The following is a 12,878-nucleotide window of genomic DNA, read 5'->3' on the forward strand; positions in this document are numbered from 1 at the left end:
ATCTCAGGGTCCTGAGTTCAAGCTGGGGATGAAATCTGCTTAAAAACAAAAACAAAAAACACAAGCTGCCAAACATACTCTGTAAAGAGTAAAGCAACCCGTCCCTTCAGAGTTCCTCAGTAGCCTCGATTACGCAGAGGACGTCGGAGAGTAGACTCACACATAACCATAGACTGTGCTCTCCTCACACCCCCGAGAACTGAAAACTGTGATCCCATTTTATAGAAGGGGGGAAAGAAAAGGAAAATTGTATGCAGTTGAAGCATCATTATGAATGGCCTTCTGCTAGTAACAATAATAGGAAAACACCAGCAGTGGCTTACAACTGTCCATACCCTGCTGCGATTGACGAAGAGTTTTCTGATCACGGATTCATTGACGACTCAGTACAATGGGGTGAGATGGCCTGGTTTCAGTCTTCACCGCTGGTGTAAGGAAACTGCCTGCCTGTCTTGCAGCAGCTTATAAACTGCTGGTGCCTTTCCTACATTCAGACTCACTGCTTCTAACGGGTTCATGAGGATGAGATCTCGCCTCTCCCAGACGTTCTCCCTACCGGTAATTTTTTTAAAAAAGCATGATTGTTTCCTTCCCTCTCCCACCCCACCATCCAGCCTCTGTCGGCCAGCTTCCCACTGGAGCCTCCCTCAGAACCGGAACAACAGTGACAATATGGACAATAACTAAGTTTATGGAGGTTTCCTTCTAAGTACTGAGCTTCAGGATTTACCCTGATGCTCAACCTACCCTCCATGGGAGACGTGATTCCCGGGATGACATCTATGCTTTATAGAGTGTAAGCAAAATCGTTCACAATTTCACAGCTAATTGGTGGCAGAGTCGGGTTTTAATTCGAGATTTCCTCCTCCAGCGCCCAGGCTGAGAGATGCAGGGCTGAAGATCATCGAATACAATCAGCTTATTTCCCAGGAGACTAAATACCTTCCCAAGGGCACAGAGCAGTCTCCTGCCTGCTCCACAGCCTTTTGTCCTCAGTATGCATCTGAGTGTGGTGTGTGTGTATGTGTGTGTGTTGGGGGGGGGGGGAGCACAGGGCTAGTAAGGGGGGCAGGACAAGGGAGGAGTCCCAGAAAGGCAATGCTTCCTTCTGAGAAAAGAGCCTAGGCCTTATGGTTTTGTCTTCAGCCTCACTGGAATCTGTACCGTTGGCCTCAGTCTTCATCCATCCCTGCCCGCGCCGTGACCCGCCCTCCCGCCTCCTGCTCCCCCAGTGGGACGGGCCTTGCTGCAGCCGCCCCATGCTTTCCATCCAGGGTCCTTTTTTAATCTCAGTCTAATTGGTTTGCCTGCCCTGCTGAGATGCTTAATTGGGCATAAGCATATTCCACGGATCCTGTGCCATTGTGGTTCTGCCTTCTCCTCCAAGGGGAATTTACCGACTCTGTGGGCTCAGAAGGAAAGAGAAGACTTTTTTTTTTAAATGTTGTGCTCAATTCACTGAGAACTTACATGAAATTGTTCTTCGGCCAGCAGAGCAGTTAGACAACATGACAAGCAAGGCTTTCTCCCCACCCTCTCTCTCTCTCTCCCTCTCTTTTGAAGGTGGCTTATTGCAGTCGAAAGGGCACTGTGCTTGGAGTCACGAGCCCTGGGCTCAAATTTCAGCTCTAGGTCATTCGCTCTGTGAGCTTGGGCAAATAACTTGATGTCTCTGAAATTTCGTTTTCCCATCCATGAATTGAGTGAGTTGGATTTGATGACTTCTACCAAAGGAGTCATAGTGATGCTTTCAGAACAGGGGCCACATTCCCTAGGGACCAAATCTGGCATGCTACCTGCTTTTATAAATAAAGTTTTATTGGAACGCATCTATACCCACATGTTTATGTATTGTTTACGGCTGCTCAGACCACAAGGACACAGCTGAGTAGCTGTGACAGACTCTCTGGCTCCTCTTTTAGAACCTATAGGTTGTGTCATTGCTGAAAACCTTCTTTTGACTGTATACATTACTTGGCATTTAAAAATAGGACATCTTTACCAAACCCAACATAGCCTTTCAAGACCAGTGCCCACTCCATCCTCTATTTTAATGTTGTTTTTTTCTTCCCACCCTTCCTTTTATCTCATCTCCTCTACTTATGTGCATATCTAGGACTGCCTCCTTTTTTTTTTTTTAAGATTTTATTTATTTATTTGACAGACAGAGATCACAAGTAGACAGAGAGGCAGGCAGAGAGAAAGGGGAAAGCAGGCTCCCTGCTGAGCAGAAAGCCTGATGCAGGGCTTGATCCCAGGACCTTGGGATCATGACCTGAGCCTAAGGCAGTGGCTTAACCCACTGAGCCACCCAGGCGCCCCTAGGACTGCCTCCTTGATATTCCCCAAACCTAGCAAACAGTCCTACCTCAGGACCTTTGCACCTGCTCTTCCTTCTTCCCGGACACTCTTCCACCAGTGGTCCCCTGTTCTCTTCCTCATTTTTTTCAGATCTCTCCTGTCATCATATCCAGAAGGCCGTCTCTATAACCACACCCTCACCCCACCCCTGGGCATCCTGACTGCCTTCCTCCACCTTATTTGTCTTCACAGAACTTCTCCCCTCCAGCTTGTTAGTGATTTGGTTCTTTATGAGCCATGCATTCTCACCAAAGTTTAAGCTCCTTGATATCAGCTAATTTTTTTTTTGCTGCTATATCCTCAGATCTGGGAAAACAGTAGGTGCCCAGATTTGGAAACAAAATTCCACTGTTTCAGCTCCACTGTTGGTTAAATCTCCTTCTGAATAGGTCTAAGTGCTGGGAAGCCCTTTTACTTAGCAAAATTTGGTAAATAGTATAACATTTTAGAATCCTGTAACTCTTCCAGTCTTTGCTCCAGCATCCCTACGATGGCCACGAAGTCACATAAATTTGTTCTTCACACATTTTTAGTCTGGATTGTTGGTCACTCAGAACAGAGTTGAGAGATTGAAATCCAGTAACATGGTTAAGCACCCAAGGCCCTTCATCATGGGGTCACTGGCAACCTGTCTGCGTTTACCTCTTATCATTTACATCTCCCTCACACATGCACACACATGCACGCACACCCCTCTCTCTCCACCTGCCTCATCCTCCCTTTGTGCATGGGAGTTCATTCTTCTTGAAACACCCTTCCCTGTTCTTTGGCCAAATCCTGCCCTCCCATCAAGATGGAACTGGTACAGCAGAATTCTTTGCCAACCCCACTGCCACCCCTGTGCCTCTTGCAGGTTGGGGCAGGACTCTTTCTTTGACTAAAATTACCATTACAAATAGCACAGCATGATTTCAGAGCTTTCCTAAACATGCACTTTCTGCCTCAAAGGTCAGAGAATTCCTTTGCATCAGGAGCCCTGTGATGCTGGAAAAAGGCAGGTGCCTGGAGGAGTCAGTGCTTCCTAATCTCTCTCTCTCTCTCTCTCTCTCTCTCTCACACACACACACACACACACACACACACACACACACAGCTTCTGAGTTCTTCCCAAGTCCCCTGCTGTGTGCTTAGCCCATCAATGCATCCCCCACTTAGGCCTTTCACCTGTCCTGTGCAGAAGGAGCTGGGGACTCAGCACCAGCTGCCTCCCTAATGTCTTCAAGGAAGCAACCGGATGGCAGGCCCTGGCTGGATAGTTGGTGAGCATCAGAAACACAGGAGAGGCTGTGGAATAAAAGAGAGAGGGAGAAAGTCAGGAGAGAAGAGCGGGGCAGGGAGAGAATTGAGTCTTGAACTTGTAATTTGATGGCAGGACTGGTAGTACCTGGGTCTATAGCTTTTACATTTTATGTCTCAGTATCTATATTAAAAGACTGATACAAGAATCCAGATACCAGTTTTCTTCTCCCAGCTCAACCACTATCTAGCTGTGTGATTTTTGGTACATTACTTAACCTCTCTGTGTGTAAATGCACATTGGTTTTGAAAAATGTAGTCATAGACACGTGGAAAAAAAAATAGTAATCCAAGGTCGTAAGTTATAAAACAAAGTGATTTTATATATATATATATATATATATATATATATATATATTTGTCTGGTACACTGAAGTATGAGTATTTTCTATGCATATATAATTTCATAATTACATTTATATGCAATTTTATAAATTGGGGGGATAAGCTGATAAGGAAAGACTCTTTTCCTCAGAAATATCTGATGGTCCTCGTTGCTTTTTAAGGTCATCTCTTTCTGAGTAGCAGATTACCTCCATAACTTGGTGGCTTAATATAACAGTATTTATTATCTCACAGTTTCTGCGGCCTGGGGGCCTGAGTGTGGCTTCCCTGGGTGGTGTGGCTCTCTCCAGGCTGTGGTTATGGGTTCGAAGCTCAGCTGGGAAGGGTCTGCCTCCAGCTCACCGTGCGGTTACTGTTAGGACTCAGGGCCTTCTGGGATCCCGTTTCTTTGGAAGATGTAGGCCTGGGGCTTCTCTTGGTTCCTGGCCACGTGGATCTCTCCACAGAGCATCTCACGCCATGGCAGAGAGAGAGAGACACACACATACACACACACACACACAGAGGACAGCCAAAACGGAAGTCGAAATCTTTTGTAACAGAATCCTGGAGGGTACATTCCATCGCTTCCACATTCCATCCATTAGAAGCAAGTCGCTGGGAGGCGCCTGGGTGGCTCAGTGGGTTAAAGCCTCTGCCTTTCGCTCAGGTCATGATCCCAGGGTCCTGGGATCGAGCCTGCTTCCTCCTCTCTCTCGCTCTGCCTGCCTCTCTCCCTACTTGGGATCTCTATCTGTCAAATAAATAAATAAAATCTTTAAAAAAAAAAAAAAAAAAAGAAGCAAGTCGCTGGGTCCCTCCCTGCCTTCAACCTGCTCGAAAGTCCCCTCCCTCTTCCCACTTGCTCCCTCTTGTCCTCTCCCCCCCCCAACACCCACCCTCCGCAACCTGTTTGCCTCTTCCGGGATCTCACGGTCCTTCCCCCCCACCTGCTCTGCTCCTGCCCTTTCTTCCACGGGGAGAGCTGCTCTCCACATTTCTATCTAAAGCCTCTGTGGACTTCAGATCCATAGTTCAGCTATGACCTCTTCTCTGAAGCTTTCCCTGGAGACCTGAAAAGTCTGGGCTCTTCTGTGTCCTCTAGTCCTGGACTGACAACAGACTGGAAACATCTTATCTTTCCTGCCGGACTGTGAGCTTCCTCAGGACGCGGGCCTGGGAAGTGTCCACCCCCGCTCCCGTAGACATCAGACTTTGCACTTTCTAGGCGCTGCCTGCGAGGATCTTGGAGGGCTGCAGATTGACTTAATAAGAACCGACGATGTGCAGGGTACCGAGCTGACTTTATTTAGAATTTTAGCGGTATTAAGAATTATGAACAGACATTCCACAAGCAGGCACAGACGATAAGTTCTGAGGCTTGGAAGTGTGCCAGTCTGAAAGCGTATTTTCAGACCCACGTTCCTCTGCATCAGGGGTCAGACCCCACCGCTGAATTACAGGGGCACATTCTGGGGTGATCTTCTCCCTGTTCTGCTTCTCCTTGCTCTTTCTCCCTGTTCTGCTTCTCCTTGCTCCTTGCCCCTGCCTTCATTTGTCTCTCCCATCTTGCGGCCGGAGAGGGAGACCTTTTCATTAAACTCTGGTTCCCATCATTTATCTAGGCCGACCTCCCATCCTCTTGGCTTGTCTGTTTTTCTCAAGGGTCTTGGGGCTTGTAATTCAGGCGGACCAGAGCGCTGGTTGCTCCAGGAGGAGCTTCATCATTGATAGGAACAGAGGTCATTATGAAAGCAAAAGCAGCCTGAACCACCTCCCTTCGAATTTCTACTCGTATTCGGTTTGTATGCTCCTTGCTCATTGCCCATGAACCTTTAATGATTTTCCTGTCTGGGAATTTGTGAGGATATGAAGTTATAAAACTCTCTTTCACACTGGATTAGTACCCGGCAGTTTCCAAAGGTGTTCTCACAGCCGCTGTTTCATGGAATCTGTGCACCAGCAGGAAGAAGGAGATAATTTTAATTGGATTTTATAGATAAGGAGATAGTCCAGAGAAGTGGCAAGCTTTGCCCCAGATGGCCCCGCGTAGCTTGCAAGAGGCAGAGTGAGATTGGACTCCCAGGTTGAAGGTCTTCAGTCTCCATCCCTTTCATCGTTAGCGAAGGGAAGAATGGAAGTTCTCCTGTGTGTCACCCACGACATAGCTTTATTAATTCCAAATGGCAAATGCTCACGGAGTGAATGTTAAAATGGTAAATAAAACCACGTTTGGGCTAATTATCTGATTTGGGAATTGTCCTAGAGCATGTTTCAACTTGCTTCCTGCCCTAGGTCTTCCCCGCTGTGACTAGCCTTCCCCGTCCCCTCTCTTCCTCCCTCCCTTCCTTCCATCCTTCCGTCCACTCATTTGTTGACTTCTTCGAGTGGCATTGTTTGGAGTCTGACCATGTAACAGGTATCAGAAGATCCCGTCCCTGTGGTCTCGCTCACAGTCTGGTGAACGAGAGGGATAAGCAACCAGGCAGCGGTGACTTTTGTATCCCGCTGCTCTGTCAGCAGCGTGAGAACGTGACTGTGTCTGTCTGGCTCTCCACAGCGTCCTGGTGATGCGACCTGCTCGGTGCATATCTGTCGGCTGAAGAGAATGGAGGGCCTCAGATCTTAGTATTACCTGACAAATACTAAAAATAATAGTTGTCACTCTCTCACCTTCAGGAGCGAGGCCTGGGTGGGATAAACGTGTAGACTCTGCCTTGGGGGTAGAAGTGGTAAATCGAGGCATCTTGCTCCTCTCTCCTACCCAGGGAGTTTGCCCGTTGGAAGGTGAGGAACACAGCCATCGAGAGGAGAGACCTGGTCCGCCACCCGGTGCCCCTCATGCCAGAGTTTCAGAGGAGCATCCGCCTGCTTGGCAGGAGACCCACCACGCAGCAGTTCATCGACACCATCATCAAGAAGTACGGCACCCACCTGCTCATCTCGGCCACCTTGGGAGGTAGGTTGGCAGCTGCCGGGCCAGAGCCTTGTGCCCCTGGGCCTGAGTCGGAGGGGAAGATGGGGTCTCCTAGGATCAAAGCCAGACTAACATCTCTTCCACGGGACTTCACTCAAAGGCAGCTATCGCCAGAGAAGCTGCCTCGTGTTGGTGGTTGTGTTCACGTCAGAGCCCTTGATTCCCTTCTCGGGGGACTGTCCAGCATGAATTGGCTAACTTCCGTGGAAGTACTAACTTCTGGACCTTCACCTTGGAATTAGCTCAGTTCGTCAGGGGTGCCTCCTCTGATTAATGGATTAGTTCCTTTGGAATGCTGTCTAATCTGGGGAAATAATGAAGCTTCAGCTATGGTTTAGAGAATTGCCTTTGTTTAAGTCTGCTGGAGGGACTGATAATTTGAAGTTATCATTTTACAAGGAGGGTATTATTTGTATCTTCTATGGGCTTGGAGGAGGTTAATAGGAAAGTGGACTAACTGCTCCATCCTGTTTAGCCCTACCCATCTCTCCCCATCACGTCCAACCAATCTCTAAGGGAGTAAAGAGAGCAGGAGAGGCGAAAAGGGAGGATATAAATTTTTTGAAAGGGGGGATATGGTACAAACTAGCATATTTTGATGCATCTGATTCTTGCCTACATGCAACATTTTACATTATGAGCTACAACCCTTGGACATCAGTTTTCTGCCACAGGGACCAGGGACACTGAATTTTGAGACAGGCTTTTCGCTGGTGGAACTCAGCATCTCGTGCTCGGAGAGCTGCTAGGTTGCATGCAGATTTGGCCCTTGCCCTGTCTTGGCAGAGGCAAGGCAGGTGGACGGAGCTGTGATCATCGCATTCTGTCTTCTCCTTCAGAGGAGGGCTGAGGGTCATGGGGGAAGCAACATTTTAATTCAGCAGAAGTCGGCCAGGCACCAGGAAGGTGGCCGCGCTTTTGAGGCTGAGCACGCAGTGTACACTTGGAGGAAGCCCAGATTAGGAATTTGATGACGTGGGGAATGTCGGGGGAGAAGCTGGTTGGGCAAACTCATCCATCCGCACAATAAGAAAAGCCAGTGTTTATGATTTGCCGGCGATAGGGCTCCCCCGTTGCCGGTGGTCCTTAAAATCGGCAAGTGTTTTCTGGATATTTCCTTTGTCTAGCTAAGGAGGCTGGGAGCTAGGAGAGAGGAATGGCTAGCAAGTGACAAAGCTAAGGGTTTCTCTTGTTTCTGTTTTTTGTTCTATTTATTTAAACTAAAAACAAACAAAGCACAGTTTATCCTAAGTTTTTAACTTTGGGTTTTCTGTCCACAAAGTCTGCATCTTTCTTTGCTTTGCTTTTCTTTTTTTTTTGACTCAACATCAGTTATCTCTTTAACCAGCTCATTCACCCCCCCCCACCCCACCCATTCCAAAATCAACCCACCGGTGTGTATTTGTCACCTGTTGCTAGTCAAATGTTAAGTTTAGTAGGACTTTGAATGTTAGAATGTGTAGTATACATTCTATTCTATTGTAAAGTGAAGACGAAATCACTTCGTCATTGAGCGTTTCATTCACCTGTACCCCTTTCTTTTTGAACTTCTCCACATCCCATTTCACTTGAATAAAAAAAAAAGGAAGAAAAGAAAAGAAAAATATATTGCGACCAATTCAGTCCTTCAGTTAGAATCTGCATTCTGTCCGAGTCCCTGGAAATCCCAACTAACAAAGCCCTTTCTTCGGCTGTGAAATATATTTTTAATTTCTCCAAGGCGGAGTGGTGAATTATTCACAGAGCCTTGTTCCTCTTCTGTTTTTATAGCACAACATTTTAAAATATGCAGAACTTTGGACTGAGTTCCAGGGTTGGACAGCAGGCCCTAAATGCTCCCTCAGTCCTCAGCCTGGAGGAGTAGGGAGCAGCAAGGGGAAGAGATGCACTGTTGATTGAACACAAATGTGCCAGACACGCCCTGTATGCGGTCCTTCTGACGTCCTGTTTCCACTCACTCATTCATGGAGCAGTGGTTCTTGAGGGCCTCCTCTTGCAAGGGGAGGGGGGATGGGGTCAGTTACAGTGAATACAAGGGCAGGCTCTGGAGTTCACCTGCCTTGGTTCCAGTCCTGTCTCCTGGTCCACGCCAGTTTGGGGACACCTACTTTAAGCCTTGGTTTCCTCTTGGATAAATAGACCTGCTTATTATGAAGTTAAATAAAAGAGGCATTAAGTGTGCTGAGCACAGTGTTAGGCACCAAACAAATTGTCGCTATGGTTGGTGGTGTTTTATTATTCTTACTATAAGTATTTGTAATTTCATGGGGGTAGGGAACTTGCAGATTTGGGATTCAAGCCCATTCCTACCACTTACTAGGTGAATAGGAGACATTGAGAAACTCACTTTTCGCCTGGATATCCGTTTTCCCGCCTAAATGCAAGAAGGTGCAGAACATGTTGTTCTGTGTAATTTTTCCTAAGACGAACACCATGTTCATTTAGAAGAAATGCTCTGATAAGCTGTTCGAGGTGTCAGGTGAGTTCCTAAGGGCATACTCAAACAACAAAAGATGATCTTAAGCTGTCCCATGGAGGACAAGTACATGCCTTTATTTGGCTCCTGAGGGAGAGGTAAGAGGAAGGAAAGGCAGCAGAAGGGCCAACCCATGCCCACACCATGGGCTCCTCAAGTTTTTGGTGAAATGGATTGAACTCATAATGGACTTGCTATGCATGATTTTTCTCACGGGAGGTGGTAAGGGGAAGAATTGGGGGTCTAGAATGACACAGGAATATGAGGATAGCAGTTTCCCTCCATCCCTCCAAAGGAAACACCTTGGAGCCGGGTGTCTGTGTGATATGTATGGTCGAGTTGGCTTGCGTGGGACTGTACGCCTCCCCTAGCAGACAGATGTGCGCGAACGCCTCCCTAGATAGACCTGGATGTGAGTTCATCTGTGTGCAGACATACATACACCCACAGTCCACACGTGCCTACACAAGGGACTCCTGCATATAGAGAAGACGCCCAGTATATGTGTATCTGTGAGGTTGCTCATGTGTGTGAATGCGTGTGAGTTACATGGATGTCTTTTTATGCATGAGAGCTTATGTTTTTGTGCTTATGTGTATTTTTGTGTGTCTACTCATTATTCCCCACCCTGCATTTTGGGAAAACTCCCCTGGGCTAAGGGAAAGGAACGAAGTCACAGAAACTCAGAAGGGAGTGGGGAAGGATGCCCCGGGGGACCCCAAATCCGGACATTCTCTCCCCCCCCCCAGGAGCAGTCTCCCCTCTACACTCACAAGGTACAGTGCTCGACTGCCATCTCATCCCAATCCCCTGTGCGTCTGAGTCCCACTTTGTCCCCCTCTGAAAGAAGTAGTGCAGAGAGAGAGAGTCAAATCCCCTGGAGGACAGAGAGATGGAAGAAAGGCCTATGTGGGGTGAAGAGGCAATTTACAGGAATGCCCAAATGGGAAAGCAACTCTAAACAGAACATTCTCTTAATAAACAAGAAATTAAGTCTTAATAATGCAGCAAGCAGCCCATTAACCTCTCTTGATCTAAGGCTTGCTTCTACCAGTTTTCAGTCCAAAGGGAGCTGTGCCTGTTCCACCTTTTCTTCTGTGGGTCCCATGGAGAGCCAGTGCTGACACTTGGAATATTTATTTCCTCTGCCTCCTGGCTCTTACTTCTAGTATACTCACATATCGAATCATTTGCCCCTCTGCTAGCCATTCAGTTGTCTATCCATCCATCCATCCATCCATTCATCCATCCCACGATAACTGAACATCTCTTCTTCTGACCTAGGTGAGGCTATCAGAAATATTACAAACAAATCCATAGAGTCCTTATTCCACTGGGCCACCACCCAACCTCCTGGAATTCATTGTCTAAGTGCACACAGAGTCCTTTCTAAGCCAAATCTATTCAGGTCACTGTGGATTCTGAAGGACGGAAGATCACGTCCTCCCACATTACCAATGAGACTTCATGGGGAAAGTGCAAACATGAGTGTCTTACTCTGAACTCAGGTCTAGGCATGTGGGACCCAAAGGTTTCTTTTGATGATGATGAAGCTTCTCATGGGGATATTTCAGTTAGTGCTTAAAGCAGATGTGCCACTCTGTGAACAGTGTAGACTCGGTTGACTTCCACATATATTCATTCATCCACAAATAACTCTGATCATCCGCAAATTACATGACAGTGGAATAAGGAAGGCCACTTACCTCCTTCTGGAGCTCACAGCCATTTTCCTCTAGCGAGAGAGCTGGGCTATTAAGCAAGCCATCACCAGGAAATTGGGGCGGGGAGGTGAGGCATTGGAGGAATGAAAGAGACAGGGACCACGTGGTTAGAGCCCTTGATCTAGTTTAAGTAAAGAGTGGGGGATTCCGGAAAGGCTTCCCGGAGGAGGTGTTGTCTAAGTTGACATCTGACGGAGGAGTAAAAGTTAGCCAGGAAGAGGGAAGGGGGAGAAAGAAAGAAAAGAAGAATCCCCAGTATGAGAAAACAGGACACACTTGTGCAGGATTGAGCTTACCTGGAGAGAGTGGTGAGGGATGCAGCTGGAGGGACCAGAGCCTCAGGACCTTGGAGTCCACAGTCCCAGCAGGAAGGCAGGCACCCTTCTTCCAGGCTACATTCCACTGTCTGTATCCTTCTCCCTTTGCTCTCTGTCTGGTATACGGAAATGGTCCCCTCGCATCTCTGTCTCTCTGCGCCGGCATTGTCCACTAGAAATATAAACGTGAGCCACATATGACATTTTAGATTTTCTCACAACCACATCTTTAAAAGCAAAAAGAAAGGGAAACATATATTTTATTTAACATAATATATCCCCAACATGGGCATTTCCACTTGTAATCAATAGAATACACTTAATGAAGGATTTTATATAATTTTTTGTGTTTTCAGATGTTGGAAATCTACCGTGTAGTTTACACCTATGGCACGTCTCCATTTGGAGAGACACATACCGAGGGCACGAGAGCCACACTTGACCGGTGGCTCTCATATAGGACAGCATACTTGTAGTCACTCAGCGACTCTAAAACAGGGACAGTATGTTACTCAGCTGTCACCCCAGTGCCTGCCAAACTACTCAATGCATGCGTGCTGAGCTAAATTGAATGGACAAGATAGAGAGTCATAAGAGGAAGTTGATCGAGTCTCTCTCGGGGTGAGGGCAAGTTTGGGGAAGCTCACCAGAAAGATGATGGTTCACTGGGTTCTGAAGAGTGTATAGGAGTATGCCAGGTCAAGGATAGAGGAAGAAGGTTAAGAGAAAGTGAGAAAAGTTGGATAGGAATTCAACGGTCAGATAGGAGAGGGACAGAATGGCACTCTAAGCAGAGAGAAGCATTTGAGGCTTGCCCAGAGGAGGAAAATAAGCAAGAATACATCATGGAGATGGAAGGAATGGTTTGGGTGAAACTCGTGGAGGGAGATGGCAGCAAACAGACAGACTGGAGGTTGCATGTGTTAAACGGAACAGCAATGGAACAGATTTCTAGAAGCAGTCATGGAGGGACCTGAGGCACAGGAATTAGTCTGTGGGTCAGGGCTGTGTGCCCTGCCTAGGATAATCACTGCACCAGAAAGCAATTTTTTTTCCCTCTTCAACTCAAAAAGTAATCAGCATTCTAAAGAAATTTCAGTGATCTTAGAGATCAGACTTTTGTCCTCAGGAAGTATTGACAGCGTTGTTCTCTGATTGTGCTATTTTCTTGGGTTGAGTAGACAGAAGGATAACTCTCATATAAGTGATATTTTACATTAATTAAGTAATGGTAATTGACGTTCCCATGTGTGTGGCAGGCGGGGTTCAGGTACTTTCTGCAGTTGGCTAATGTAATCCCATGACAGCCCTGCCCCCCTAGTTTTCACCTGGAAAAGTGGAAGAGTGGGGAGGGTGAGTGACGGTTCATACAGCTGTATGAACCAGGCAGTCCTGCTCCAGAA

At 47.1% G+C, this 12,878-nt stretch overlaps 1 protein-coding gene across 2 annotated transcripts in view; it reads left to right on the top strand.

Moving 5' to 3' along the window:
- The window catches only part of BRINP1 (BMP/retinoic acid inducible neural specific 1), a 171,567-nt gene that overhangs the window by 99,893 nt on the left and 58,796 nt on the right, over nt 1–12,878 (top strand). For both annotated transcript variants that reach the window (XM_046021693.1, XM_046021692.1), the window contains one exon: nt 6,750–6,940. In XM_046021693.1, the coding sequence (XP_045877649.1) occupies nt 6,750–6,940 (191 nt within the window). The remainder of the gene's footprint in view (nt 1–6,749; nt 6,941–12,878) is intronic.

Source organism: Meles meles, chromosome 11 (assembly GCF_922984935.1).
Source record: "Meles meles chromosome 11, mMelMel3.1 paternal haplotype, whole genome shotgun sequence".
Classification (NCBI taxonomy): domain Eukaryota; kingdom Metazoa; phylum Chordata; class Mammalia; order Carnivora; family Mustelidae; genus Meles; species Meles meles.